We start from the raw sequence: 12,709 nt of genomic DNA on the forward strand, positions 1-12,709 counted from the left end.
ATGAATGCCTTTACTTCATTTGTCTACTAAAGATTCATTTATTCTCAGAATTCCCAGGTAAGGCAGCAACAGTAAATTTACTACCCGTGGTTTCCAGAGATCTGCTTTAAATACAGAGAAGCTGTTTTGGTTTTAATGGAAACCAATAGATATGATAAGTGCAGTCCTATTACCAATCCAAAGCTCATAAGCAGAACATCAAAACTGATCCATCAACAAAACGGTAAATCCAAAATTGAAGTAGAAAGAAAACAAAAAATAAAAGTAGCACAAAAAAGTCAGCAAATGAATATCTTAGATGAAAAACAAATGCGTTCAGCTCTTCAGGGATCTCCTTAATCTTGGATAACTAGGAAGTCAATGGCACTGGCCTTTAGCCCACTGCAACAACAACATCCCAAGTCGCACACAAACAAAAAAAAAAATCCACAAAATGAGACTAGGAAAATACGTTTTAATATTTTATGTATAAGGAGCAGGAGGCTGGGAGCTGCCCGGATAGCGCATTGCTGCACCCATCACAGAATGAACTGCCTGGATTGGGACCTGAGTGCAGCAGGTGACACCTTAGCACTACACTACAAAAATGAGTTTTTTTATATATATTGTCACACACGTGCGCATGGGAGGCAGCTAAAGGGCTTGAGGGACGTCAGTTCTGATACATGCCGGGAGGTGGCAGAGTGCACCGACTCTTTTTCTCTCTTGCCTGCAGACCGTTTCCGGGGGATTCCACCTGGCTCTCGTGACATCATTTCCGGGACCGAGCCAATGGAAGGAGACCTGACTGGCTCCGGCCCCTCTGACGTCATGTCCGGGCTCGGTTCAATGGAGAACGAACACATCCCTGATCCTTATGACCTCACTTCCTGTCTTCCCCTTTAAAACCCTGCCCTCTTTCCTAATTCCTCAGTCTTATCCTGGACTCAATTGTATGCACATCAGTGCTATTCATTGGCTTTCAACGACTTTGCAGCCGAGGATTTTGAGATTATATGGGTGGCTGCCCCAAACCTTTTTCTGTCTCAGACTCGTTTTGTGACAATATATATAAATAAAATTAAAAAAAAAAAAAAAAAAAAAAACACAAACAACAACAACTACCCAACGATGGCTGGAGTGCCAATCCTGCCACCAACCCCCAAGTCTTCCCTGTAAATTGCAGGGCCGGATGCAGATTAACGCCATCCCCAGGATGAAGCAATTGCAGATTATGGATATTCCAATATACATTACATCCAATATATAATTTAGCAACCCAAAAAAAATATAATCACTATTCCAAATTTTTGTATTATTGTTTTGCCTCAGGGCAGCACGGTGGTGCAGTGGGTAGTAAGGAGACCTGGGTTTGCTTCCCGGGTTCCCCCCTGCGTGGAGTTTGCATGTTCTCCCCATGTCTGTGTGGGTTTCCTTCCACAGTCCAAAGACATGCAGGGTTGGTGCATGGGTGATCTTAAATTGTCCCTAGTGTGTGCTTGGTATGGCTGGCGTCCTGCCTGGAGTTTGTTTCCTGCCTTGCGCCCTGTGTTGGCATGGGATTGGCTCCAGCAGACCCCCTGTGACCCTTAGGAAATAGCGGGTTGGTTAATGGATGGATGGATGGATGGATGTTTTGCCTCATGGGCACTGCCATTTCTGTGTTTGGTCAACATGCCAGTAACTGTATCGTTTCAGACAATGGCAACCTTGATTAACATGTTGATTGCCACAGAGAAAATAGTTCAATCTGTTCTTGAAGTCAATGCATTATTTTAACTCATTAATTAACATGTGTTGTTAGTGATCAAATTATAAAAACAGGTTTCCTCTAAAAACAATGAGTTGTATAACATAATCTCCCTCGTACTCCACACATCATCATCTTAGACTTCTTGATTGCTTCTGTCTGGATGTTGATAGTGTTGAGTCCACGCCGACTCCTAAATCCTTCTCATAAGGTGTACAGTACTTTCAATTTTCAGACCTCCCCTTGTGTATTCATATTTAACAGTTTTACTTCCTATGTGTAAGACTTTACATTTATTACATCCAATTTCATCATCCTCGACTCTGTCCAAGTCCCTCGGTCACAGTTTATTCGATTATCTATGATCTGCCCTTCCACTTAGTTTGGTGTGCCTACAAACTTAGTCAGCTTACCAGTTATATTATCAGGTCATTTATGTATATTGAAAAAAGCAGCAGCCGGGACGACCCCTGCTGGACGCCACTTTTTTTTACATCAAGTAATTCTGAAAGAAGTTTCCCTCACTTATCATCCTCTGCTTCTTGTATTTGTACCCACCTACACACACACTGTGCCTTGAATTCCCATTTCTTCGAGTTCAATCATTAAGCTGTCATGTGGCACCTTATCAAAAACCTTCTGAAAGTCACACTGATCTCATATGCTCCCCTCCCACTGTATCATTTTCTTGCTTAATAATTATAATTCTTTGCATTTCTATAGCGCTTTTCTCACTACTCAAAGCGCTCAGCAATTGCAGGTTGAGGGCCTTGCTTAAGGGCCCAACAGAGCAGAGTCCCTTTTGGCATTTACGGGATTCGAACCGACAACCTTCCCATTGCCAGTGCAGATCTCTAGCCTCAGAGCCACCACTCCGCCTATGCTTCTTCATAGAATTATCCGGACGCCATCACGAATAAGTTGCCCCCCACATTTCGCCCCCGATAATTTTCACCCCCCATACATACACATTTCGCCACCACTATATTTTGCCCCAGTATTTATGCACATATCTATAGTACTAGGGTGTTGTACCGGGTTAACCATTATGAATGTAAATATCTATAATTGCAATTAAAAATGTAATAAACCTTACTCAACATTGAAAATAAAAAAAGTTCAAAGGTAGTGTTCTTATACGACTCACAGATCAACGTGTTCCACTGAAAATAGTATGCGTGATCACCTCCATAATAGGCGAGTATTGTACTTAAAATTTAATCCGTGTTATGCGATATAGTACTGTACGACTGTACTGGATTTCACGTGGTTTTTTTTTTGCCAGCACTGCAGCTGTCAAGACATGCGTTTACGGTTTTCGCCGCCTGATTATCGGCCGTGCGTGGCCATGTTGAAGAACCATCAACACCTCGCAGACATAGCAATATCAAAACTGTTGCGTCACCATTCACCGCATCGTGTATTACTTTCTCACTGAAATCGTTATTTTTGTATCGTGACTAAACCTAAAATCAACTTCATAAAATTTCACGATGGCAGAAAGAATTTCATCAATTAGAGGTAAAAGAAAATTGATAGACGATAACCATAATCGTATTTCACGTATATGTTTTTTCGCAATGGCATGTGATATTAATTTTTGTAAAATTGTTTGGATTCGTTTAATCGAAATAAAAATTTGTATAGGTTTGCAGAGTGTTTCATTTAAATGATGCACTATTGCGAACATTATCATTTTGCTACAAAAATGTTTAAATTAGGAAAGTCAGTTTTGAATGCCGAGAACGATTATTCACTTTATTTTTTCTAGAAACTTCCAACACTCAAAACGTCTGGGTGTGGGTGTTAGAAGTTATTGGGGTGGGGGAGAAATATCATGGGGGCGAAATGTGAGAGGCGAAATTTCCGTAAATCATTCGTGATACACAACCTCCGCCATCTGAACCCATCCTGATGTAGATGTATGCTGCTTGATCGTTTCCTTAACAATTGTGCTCACAAATTTACTTGTGGTGCGTATTAAGCTTAATGGTCTAGAGTTACTTGGATCAGCATTATCATCCTTCTTATACAACTGGATGGTATTTGCTTTAGGACCTTCCAAGTGTGCAGAAATGCCTGGAAAAAATGTGCCAAGGGGTTAATATTGGCACTCACGAATCTCCTTAACTTCTTGGCGATAAATGCTACCTTGTCATGCCAACTTGTTAGATTTCAGCTTATTTAATCTCAGCAACTCTTCTTCTTCTACAGGTTGAAAACAGCCAATTGTCTCATTTGTTGTTCTGGTTACTTTTGGGAGGTATCAGCTTCTTCTTGTTAACTTCATTGAAGTTTAAACAAGTTCAAATCATATTCTGTTTCACTTTCCACATGTTCTCACTCACCTTTACCATTCCTAATATTCTTTTTACTGTGTCCTTGACTGTTCTTTTAATGCTAAAATGTTGAAAGAATATTTGTGTCACTTTTCACCTTTTCTGCAATATTTCTCCTCTAACGCCTTTTAGTTATCCTAACATCCTTTTTTACTTTCTCGTATACGAAGAGTAGGGAAACTATTGTAATCTCTCTAATATTAAAAAAAAAAAATCCTGCGACGAGACTATTTTGAAAAGATTTTTTCAAGTCCCACGAGACGAGACTTTGGTCATGAGATTTTTTCAAGTCCCGCCCTCCTCTCAACCACGTCCACAGGCCTCTCACCAATCATGTGAATGCTTTTGCCAGACACACTTACTGCTCTCTCAGCTCTTATAAATTTTTAACATTTTCCTCACTTTAAGTTCCCATTTAATGAAGAGGTATTATGTCCAAATCTCATTGAAGAATTTCATCACAAAAGATTATCAACAGTAAAAATGAGTACACGGGCAATCCTAACACAGAGAATCGAAGTCAAACAAATTAAAATTGTTGATCGGTTTACACGGCAAATTGGTTAAATACGTATCAATAGACTATCATGAAGAATAATATCTACAACCGTTAACAACGTCTGGTCCTCCACCGGCCGAATTACTGTTGACAGAAGGATGTATCCAAGAAAGGTAATGTAGTCCATCTTCACTAATGACATTAGACACCAAAGGAGATCTTGATATGACATTCGCATTAAAAGGTTTACAGTTTCCCGTTAGAATAGCTTTCACAAAGACATTTACAAACCTCAGAGCCAAACATTCAAAAAAGTCGTTTTATTTTATTTTATAGAGAGAAAGAAATTAAATTCAGTCCCGGGCAGTTATACATTGCATTGTCACGATGAAAGTCCAAACATAATATCACATTGAATTTCGATTCTGACAAAAAATTAATTGAAAAAAAAATGTTTTTACTGAAGTTTTACAGTAAAAGTGTAAGTATAAAAAGTATTTGCGTGTTAATTTCAAAGCCAAACAGAACAAAATCATATTACGCAACGAATACCACTAACGCAACATGAAACATAATTTACTTGCAAAGTATTACATTTTACTATTTTTTAATATGGTTAATTACTCGCTGTAATGTAAATTAGTTCTATTATGCATATGTAACAATTCCCATGAAAATAACCTGCTTAAATTGTATATCCGCATCAATCGATCGATACTTTATTAATCCCAAGGGGAAATTCACATACTCCAGCAGCAGCATAGGGATTAAAAACAATATTAAATTAAAGAGTGATAACAATGCAGGTATAACAGACAATAACTTTGTATAATGTTAACGTTTAGCCCCTCACCCCCGGATGGAATTGAAGAGTCTCATAGTGTGGAGGGGGAACGATCTCCTCAGTCTGTCAGTGGAGCAGGACAGTGACAGCAGTCCGTCGCTGAAGCTGCTCCTCTGTCTGGAGATGATCCTGTTCAGTGGATGCAGTGGATTCTCCATGATTGACAGGAGTCTGCTCAGCGCCCATCGCTCTGCCACAGATGTCAAACTGTCCAGCTCCATGCCTACAATAGAGGCTGCCTTCCTCACCAGTTTGTCCAGGTGTGAGGCGTCCCTCTTCTTTATGCTGCATCCCCAGCACACCACCGCGTAGAAGAGGGCGCTCGCCACAACCATCTGATAGAACATCTGCAGCATCTTATTGCAGATGTTGAAGGATGCCAGCCTTCTAAGGAAGTATAGTCGGCTCTGTCCTCTCTTGCACAGAGCATCAGTATTGGCAGTCCAGTCCAATTTATCATCCAGCTGCACTCCCAGGTATTTATAGGTCTGCACCTTCTGCACAAAGTCACCTCTGATGATCACGGGGTCCGTGAGGGGCCTGGTCCTCCTAAAATCCACCACCATCTCCTTTGTTTTGCTGGTGTTCAGTTGTAGGTGGTTTGAGTCGCACCATTTAACAAAGTCCTTGATTAGGTTCCTATACTCCTCCTCTTGCCCACTCCTGATGCAGCCCACCATTGCAGTGTCGTCAGTGAACTTTTGCACGTGGCAGGACTCCGAGTTGTATTGGAAGTCTGATGTATGTTGGCTGAACAGGACCGGAGAAAGTACAGTCCCCTGTGGCGCTCCTGTGTTGCTGACCACAATGTCAGACCTGCAGTTCCCGAGACGCACATACTGAGGTCTGTCTGTAAGATAGTCCACGATCCATGCCACCAGGTATGAATCTACTCCCATCTCTGTCAGCTTGTCCCTGACGAGCAGAGGTTGGATGGTGTTGAAGGCACTAGAGAAGTCTAGAAACATAATTCTTACAGCACCACTGCCTCTGTCCAAGTGGGAGAGGGATCGGTGTAGCATGTAGATGATGGCATCCTCTGCTCCCACCTTCTCCTGGTATGCGAACTGCAGAGGGTTGAGGGCGTGGTGGACCTGTGGCCTCAGGTGGTGAAGCAGCAGCCGCTCCATGGTCTTCATCACATGTGACTTCAGAGCGGGCAGAACAGCAAAGAGTCTAGCGTGTAGCACAGGCCCAGGGGGTTGGTGAGTGAAGCGAGCAGGGGGCAAAGCCCCCTAATTGTCCAAAAATTTTACTTCAAGATTTTGACGAATCTCGACATTTTTAGACCTCCCCGAGTCACATTTACGTTCTAGTAGGGAAAGTTCTGTAATCGCTCAAAAATTTGACCTCAAGATTTTGATGAATCTCTATGTTTTATGCCTCCCCAAGTCCAAAAAATACCATTTTTGGAATTATGTCTGTGTGTATAAACATGATAACCTGAGTACGCCTTCATTTAGTTTAACCAAATTTAGCATACAAGTATTTGGTACAAAACATAGATTTCTATCAACTTTTGAGCTATTTCTGCTAACCAGAAGTGGTTAGAAGAGTCCACTTTACTTTTGCAATAATTGTTCAATATATTATTAATTTGATTTGTTGTCGATAGTTCTTTAATGTAAATAATATAGAAATATAATCATTGTCTTGTTGTTTTCTCTTCAAATATCCATCCCCATTTCTGAGTATACGAGAAAGTCACAGGGAGACCACGATTTTTAACCGTTACTCTCGAGTGCTGGACAGTTAGTAATGGAGGGATTCGTCTTATATATTTTATGTGTTTTTTTTCCCTCTGTAACTTCTATTTAGACAAAAAAAATAATTGAAAGCCGAGAAGTCTGCCACACAGTTTGCAAGGCCAAATCACAAGACAAAAATTAAAGTAAAAAATTTGAGTCAAGCCATCAAAACACAAAAGTAATCTTTTATTCAAAAAACTAAAAAAAAAAGTCAGATTTGAGGACTCAGGATTCCCCCTCAAAATGAGTTTTTGATTTTGTAAAATGATGAACATGATGCAAAATATCAAATAAAGAGATTCATAACTTAGAGAATGATAAACACAAATAAAAAAAAATACATTATATCTCTTTTTATCAATCCATCCATCCATCCATTTTCCAACCCACTGAATCCGAACACAGGGTCACGGGGGTCTGCTGGAGCCAATCCCAGCCAACACAGGGCACAAGGCAGGAACCAATCCCGGGCAGGGTGCCAACCCACCACAGGACACACACAAACACACCAAGCACACACTAGGGCCAATTTAGAATCGCCAATCCACCTAACCTGCATGTCTTTGGACTGTGGGAGGAAACCCACGCAGACACGGGGAGAACATGCAAACTCCACGCAGGGAGGACCCGGAAAGCGAACCCGGGTGTCCTAACTGCGAGGCAGCAGCGCTACCACTGCACCACCGTGCCGTATATCTCTTTTTAATATATATATATATATATATATATATAAAAATATAAAAAAAAGAGGTGACAGAGGCAAACATCCCACCCAAAGCAGATTGAGTTGGCCGTGTTATTCCACAGCACCTTTCAAGGGAGTGTTTTTCTTAAAGGCCATTTTCTTACATTTCCCAGTGAAGATCGTGATCAAACGATAAACGTAGATGCAAGGCCAGATTAAGACCCCACCATAGTCCCCCCCCCCCCGAGTGGCTTCCACTCATTTTGAGAATTCTTGCGGGGCTCTCCAAGGAGATCGGACGGTGTGTTCACCTGTAGACCATGGCAAGCAGGGGTCACTCATTCACGGAGGTGAGCTTCCCCATTGAGGAACATAAAGGCTGATCATTTGTTTCATTAGGTGTAACCCCTTTGGGGATTTTCAGCCCAATGTTAACTTTTTGTTTAATGGAGTTGGGGGCCCCTTGGAGATCTGAACATGTGATCCCTGCTTCACGATATGAAAAGGCCTGCTGCTGTCCAGGGTTACAGGGCACACAACCCAAGATGCCCTGATGATTAATCTCCCTATGCGGATATTGATAGTCAGTATGCGATAGTGAAGAGGCAGGGCTTGAGGGCACCATACTACCAGTTAAAACAAGCAACAAAACAACAGCTTACCTTCATTATCAGCTTTACAGAGTTCCTAACGTCAATGGAGGAGGAAAAAAGAAAAAGAAAGGTTAAGTAGAGTAAAATACGTGTACTGTAGTGACAAGAAGCATCCAGCATCCTCACCAAGGCAAAATCGTAGAACACTTCAATCAGCTGAGGCAAAGCAACATTCGTCTTGAGCTCTTCAGACTTTAAAAAGTCGACGGCTCTCTCAAACCACATAACCATGTGAGGAGAGAAAAAAAAAGATGAAAGTATGTTCTAAAAAAAGATTTATAGTCACAATCATTTCCACTCTGTAATTAACGAGGGTACAGTACTGAGCAAATGTCAAAGGCCACCATAGACAACTCTCTTTAAAAAGAATTATCTGGCACTGCGTAAAATACAACTAAAAACGGATACAAAGAAAATGTTGAGCACAACAAATCTGGATTATTTCTCATTCTATAAAGATTGTAGCCATCCATTTTGTCTCAGTTCTACTGTTATTCAAATTCATCTAGTCCGCTTTGAAAGTTAACCTGTGGCATCGTCAAGTCAGGTCTTGATGCTCAACTCAAGAAACCCAGCGACATTGGATCAAGTGAGCCATTTGGGTTTGCCACATCGAGATGTCATACAGCCAACGTCTGAAGTTAGACTACCATCGAGTCTCCAATTTTTGCTGAAAACGCATTGCTTACAGTGTTTAGATGCTGGTGGGCAGGGCAACAATTCGAAAGTCTCATCTCGATCGAATCCCGCTTGTCTTGCAAGACAGAATTTTCCAGAAATTCTGCCAAAATATCTACTGTGTTAATGTAAATATGTGTGTGTGTCTGAACAATCTGATTGGTCAACTTTGACTTTCACTGCTCATTCAAAAGGATTTGAGAGAAGGAAGTGCCAGGCAGGAGAAGTTCAGACACACAAGAATGGCAAGGAAGGGCGGAGGAGGAACGCCGAGTCTCTCCTTCAGAGACGCGGAAGTATTTGCAAGATTACGAGTGATGTTTTCACACTGGGTAATGGAGTCCATCTACCATTGGAGACAGTCAAAAAACAAACAGAAAGCAAACAACGCATCTCTAAATGACAGAGCCAGAGGAGTGGGCTTTAATGGGATGGGACTGATTGAATATCTCATGCCTGCTGATGCTTCTGACACACGAGGGTACAGAGGAAAGGTATAGGACAGGGGTGGTGAACTCCAGGCCTGGAGGTGCCGCAGTGGCTGCAGGTTTTCATTCAGACCCTTTTCTTAATCAGTGACCAGTTTTCACTGCTAATTCACTTTTTCCCCATCACTGTTAGAAGAGTTCAGCCCTCTGAATTGATTTTCCTTTCTTCATTAAATGACAGCCAAGCAGAAAGGAGATGTGAAACGAGCTAACAGACGACCAGCTAAACTGGGGCTTCAAACTCCAACCAATCACTTTCTTAATGAGAAGCCAATTCTCGTTGTTATTTTAACCTGTTATTTAATTCCATGGTTGTTGCTGCTCTCATTCTGCCACAGCACACATTTCCATGACTGTAGTGTTTCTGTTCTTTCTAAGAGCACCAATGTCAAAATGTTTTGGTGACCTGAGAGATCAACCTTACCGAGACCATCACCTCTCTTTAATTTCAGATATTGTGTGATGGGCACAGGGGAGCTGGTCATGTGGTGGCTTGTTTTGTGTCTCATTATTGTTTAGCTGCTAATTAAAGAAAAAGAGACAACTATGGGGCCGGACTCAAGTGTCGCAGGTGGCTGGTGACCCAGCCGGGACGCCCCAAAGGTCTGGAGGAGGGCTTACGCCTCCCCCAGACCACGTGAGGGCGACCACCCTGGCAGCTATGGGGACCATGGGTACAGAGCTTTGAAGCTCAACCCTGTAGGGGCCCGTGGTCACCGCCAGGGGGCGCCCAGATACCTGAAAAGCCCTGGATGTCAGCACTTCTGCCACACTTGGAGCTTCCTTGCAGCACCTGGCGCACGTCCGGGAGGACATAAAAGGGGCCGCCTCCCTCGATTCGTAAGCTGGAGTTGGGTGGAAGAGGACAGAGCTTGGAGGAGAGGAGTGGTGGCGGCGAAGAGATGCTTTGATTGAGGCCCGGACTTGAGGGTGTGTGGTGCAGGGGCACTGGGTTGTGTGTGGTACTTTGTATACAGTTGAATTACGTATAATAAACGTGTGTGTGGTTTTGAACCATCGGTGTCTGCCTGTCTGTGTCCGGGCTGCTCTCCACAATGCCCAATTCAGATTTCCTTATGTTTCTGTGTGTTTTTGTGTTTATGTGTGTTGTTATTGCCATCTTTAATTACTGTGGTAAGTCCATTTTCCTTCAGGGCTCACACAACAGAAATATGGAAACAACTGAGCTTTGCTCACGTCATCTGTGAGTCAAAACGTCACATAACATCCTCCCGGAAGTGCTTGGGGAGAGGATCAGGGACACCTGGAGCACATCTGGATGTGGATAACAGGGGCCGCCTCCCTCCATTCAGGGGCTTGAGTCAGGTGGAAGAAGGACGAGGTCTTGGAGGAGGCAAGGAGGCGGCCTGAAGAAGTGAGGCATTTGATGGTGGCCAGGACTTTTGGGGACTTTGGGGACTTTGGGGTTTGTGTGACACTTTACTGTAAATATGGATTGTCACAATAAACGTGTGTTGGGTGACTTGAATGTGTTCGCCTGTCTGTGTCCGGGTCATCTTAATTAAAAGAAGTAATCAGCAGCAGCAAAAACTGGTCACTAATTAACAAGATGGTAAGAATGAAAACCTGCAGCCACTGCGGCACTCGAGGCCTGGAGTTCGCCACCCCTGGTGTAGGAGAAACACCGAGGGTACACGCGAGGCAGGAGATATCAAATATTTTTAAATTTATTTTCTTACCAGTCTTTGACTGGTAACGTAGCTAGTTGTTAAATAAACATTTTTGGATCTTTGCCATTATGCCAGCAGCCATATCACATGCACTTCTGAACAGGTCATCCACCTGAAGCTAAGCACGATCAGGCCTGCAGACCATCTAGGAAAGTGTCAAAGCACAGCAATCACAAAAAGAAAGATTTACAAACAGGTAGCCTAAATATTAAAACAAAGGCAGGCAATCCAAAAGTAAGTGAGTGAAGTACACAGAAACAAAAGAGAAAACAGCAAAAAGGTGAAGATCTAGAAGGTGTGAAATCAAAAGACCAACGAAAACTCGTAGGGAAGAACGGGAAACACAAAAGGGGAGTCAAACAGCAATAGCAATGGAGAAACTAACTTCATCTGAGGAAAGAGCGGAGGCAGTCAGAGAGGGGGAATACACGTCACCTACAGGTCACACCCGAAGACCCTCATTATAAACTGGTGGAAAAAGGGACAGGCACAACACTTCTGACAAGAGAATAAACTTAAACAGACAAGGAAGGTAGAAATGAACTAAAAATGAAAAAACACAAAGACACACTCATACCACAAACAGAATTTGGGTAAGACCAGAGGAAAATACTCACCACACATCAAAAAGATAAGAGACGAGGGGGGCATTATGCTGGGCAAGCTAGCGGGAATATCTGAGTGGTCACCAGGAGACAACGGTGAAGTCAAAACCAAAAAGAAAATAGTAGGAAACCGAGAAGTCAGCCACACAGTTACCAAAGCCAAATCACAAGACAACAACAAAAAGTCATAAATTCAAGTCAAGCCATCAAAAACCAGAGAAACAAAAAGTAATCTTTAATTCAGAAAACTAAAACTCAGAACTGAGGACTCAAGATGGCCCCCCCAAAATGTGTTTTAGATTTTGTAAAATGATGAAGAACATGCCAAAAAATAAAATAAAGCTTGGTTTGCTGCTGGAAAAGGTGTTGGCAAGACTAGCAGGGAGCACTTGCCCCGTGGTCTGAATGTGGATCCCAATGCCCCAGTGGAATGACGGGGACACTGTGCTGTAAAGATGGCGCCATCCTTTGGATGATTAAAAAACTGTGGTCCTAAAAGATCCCTGAGCAACCTTCGTAAAAATAATAGAGTGTATCCCAACGTCCAGGCTAAATTGCCCACCATGGTCTGGTCACTCTGGCCCCCTAATCATCCCCAGTCTGTAATTGGTTAAGTATCTCTCACCCCTTCACCGCCTAACTGGTAACGTGTGGTGAGCTTACTGGCGGCAAAAAAAAAAAATTTAAAAAAAATGGCTGCCATCGCGTATTCCAGCTGTTCTCAATCTGGGGGGCGCGAAGATGTGAAAA

General features: G+C 42.5%; 1 protein-coding gene across 1 annotated transcript in view; it reads right to left on the minus strand.

Moving 5' to 3' along the window:
- Positions 1 to 8,722, minus strand: part of sycp2l (synaptonemal complex protein 2-like) — a 106,262-nt gene extending 97,540 nt beyond the window's left edge. The window contains exons 1-2 of the mRNA XM_028790826.2: positions 8,624 to 8,722; positions 8,507 to 8,531 (exon numbers count right to left, since the gene is read on the minus strand). Of these exons, the coding sequence (XP_028646659.2) occupies positions 8,507 to 8,531; positions 8,624 to 8,722 (124 nt within the window). The remainder of the gene's footprint in view (positions 1 to 8,506; positions 8,532 to 8,623) is intronic.
- Between the last annotated feature and the right edge of the window lie 3,987 nt (positions 8,723 to 12,709).

Source organism: Erpetoichthys calabaricus, chromosome 6 (genome assembly GCF_900747795.2).
Source record: "Erpetoichthys calabaricus chromosome 6, fErpCal1.3, whole genome shotgun sequence".
NCBI lineage: Eukaryota > Metazoa > Chordata > Cladistia > Polypteriformes > Polypteridae > Erpetoichthys > Erpetoichthys calabaricus.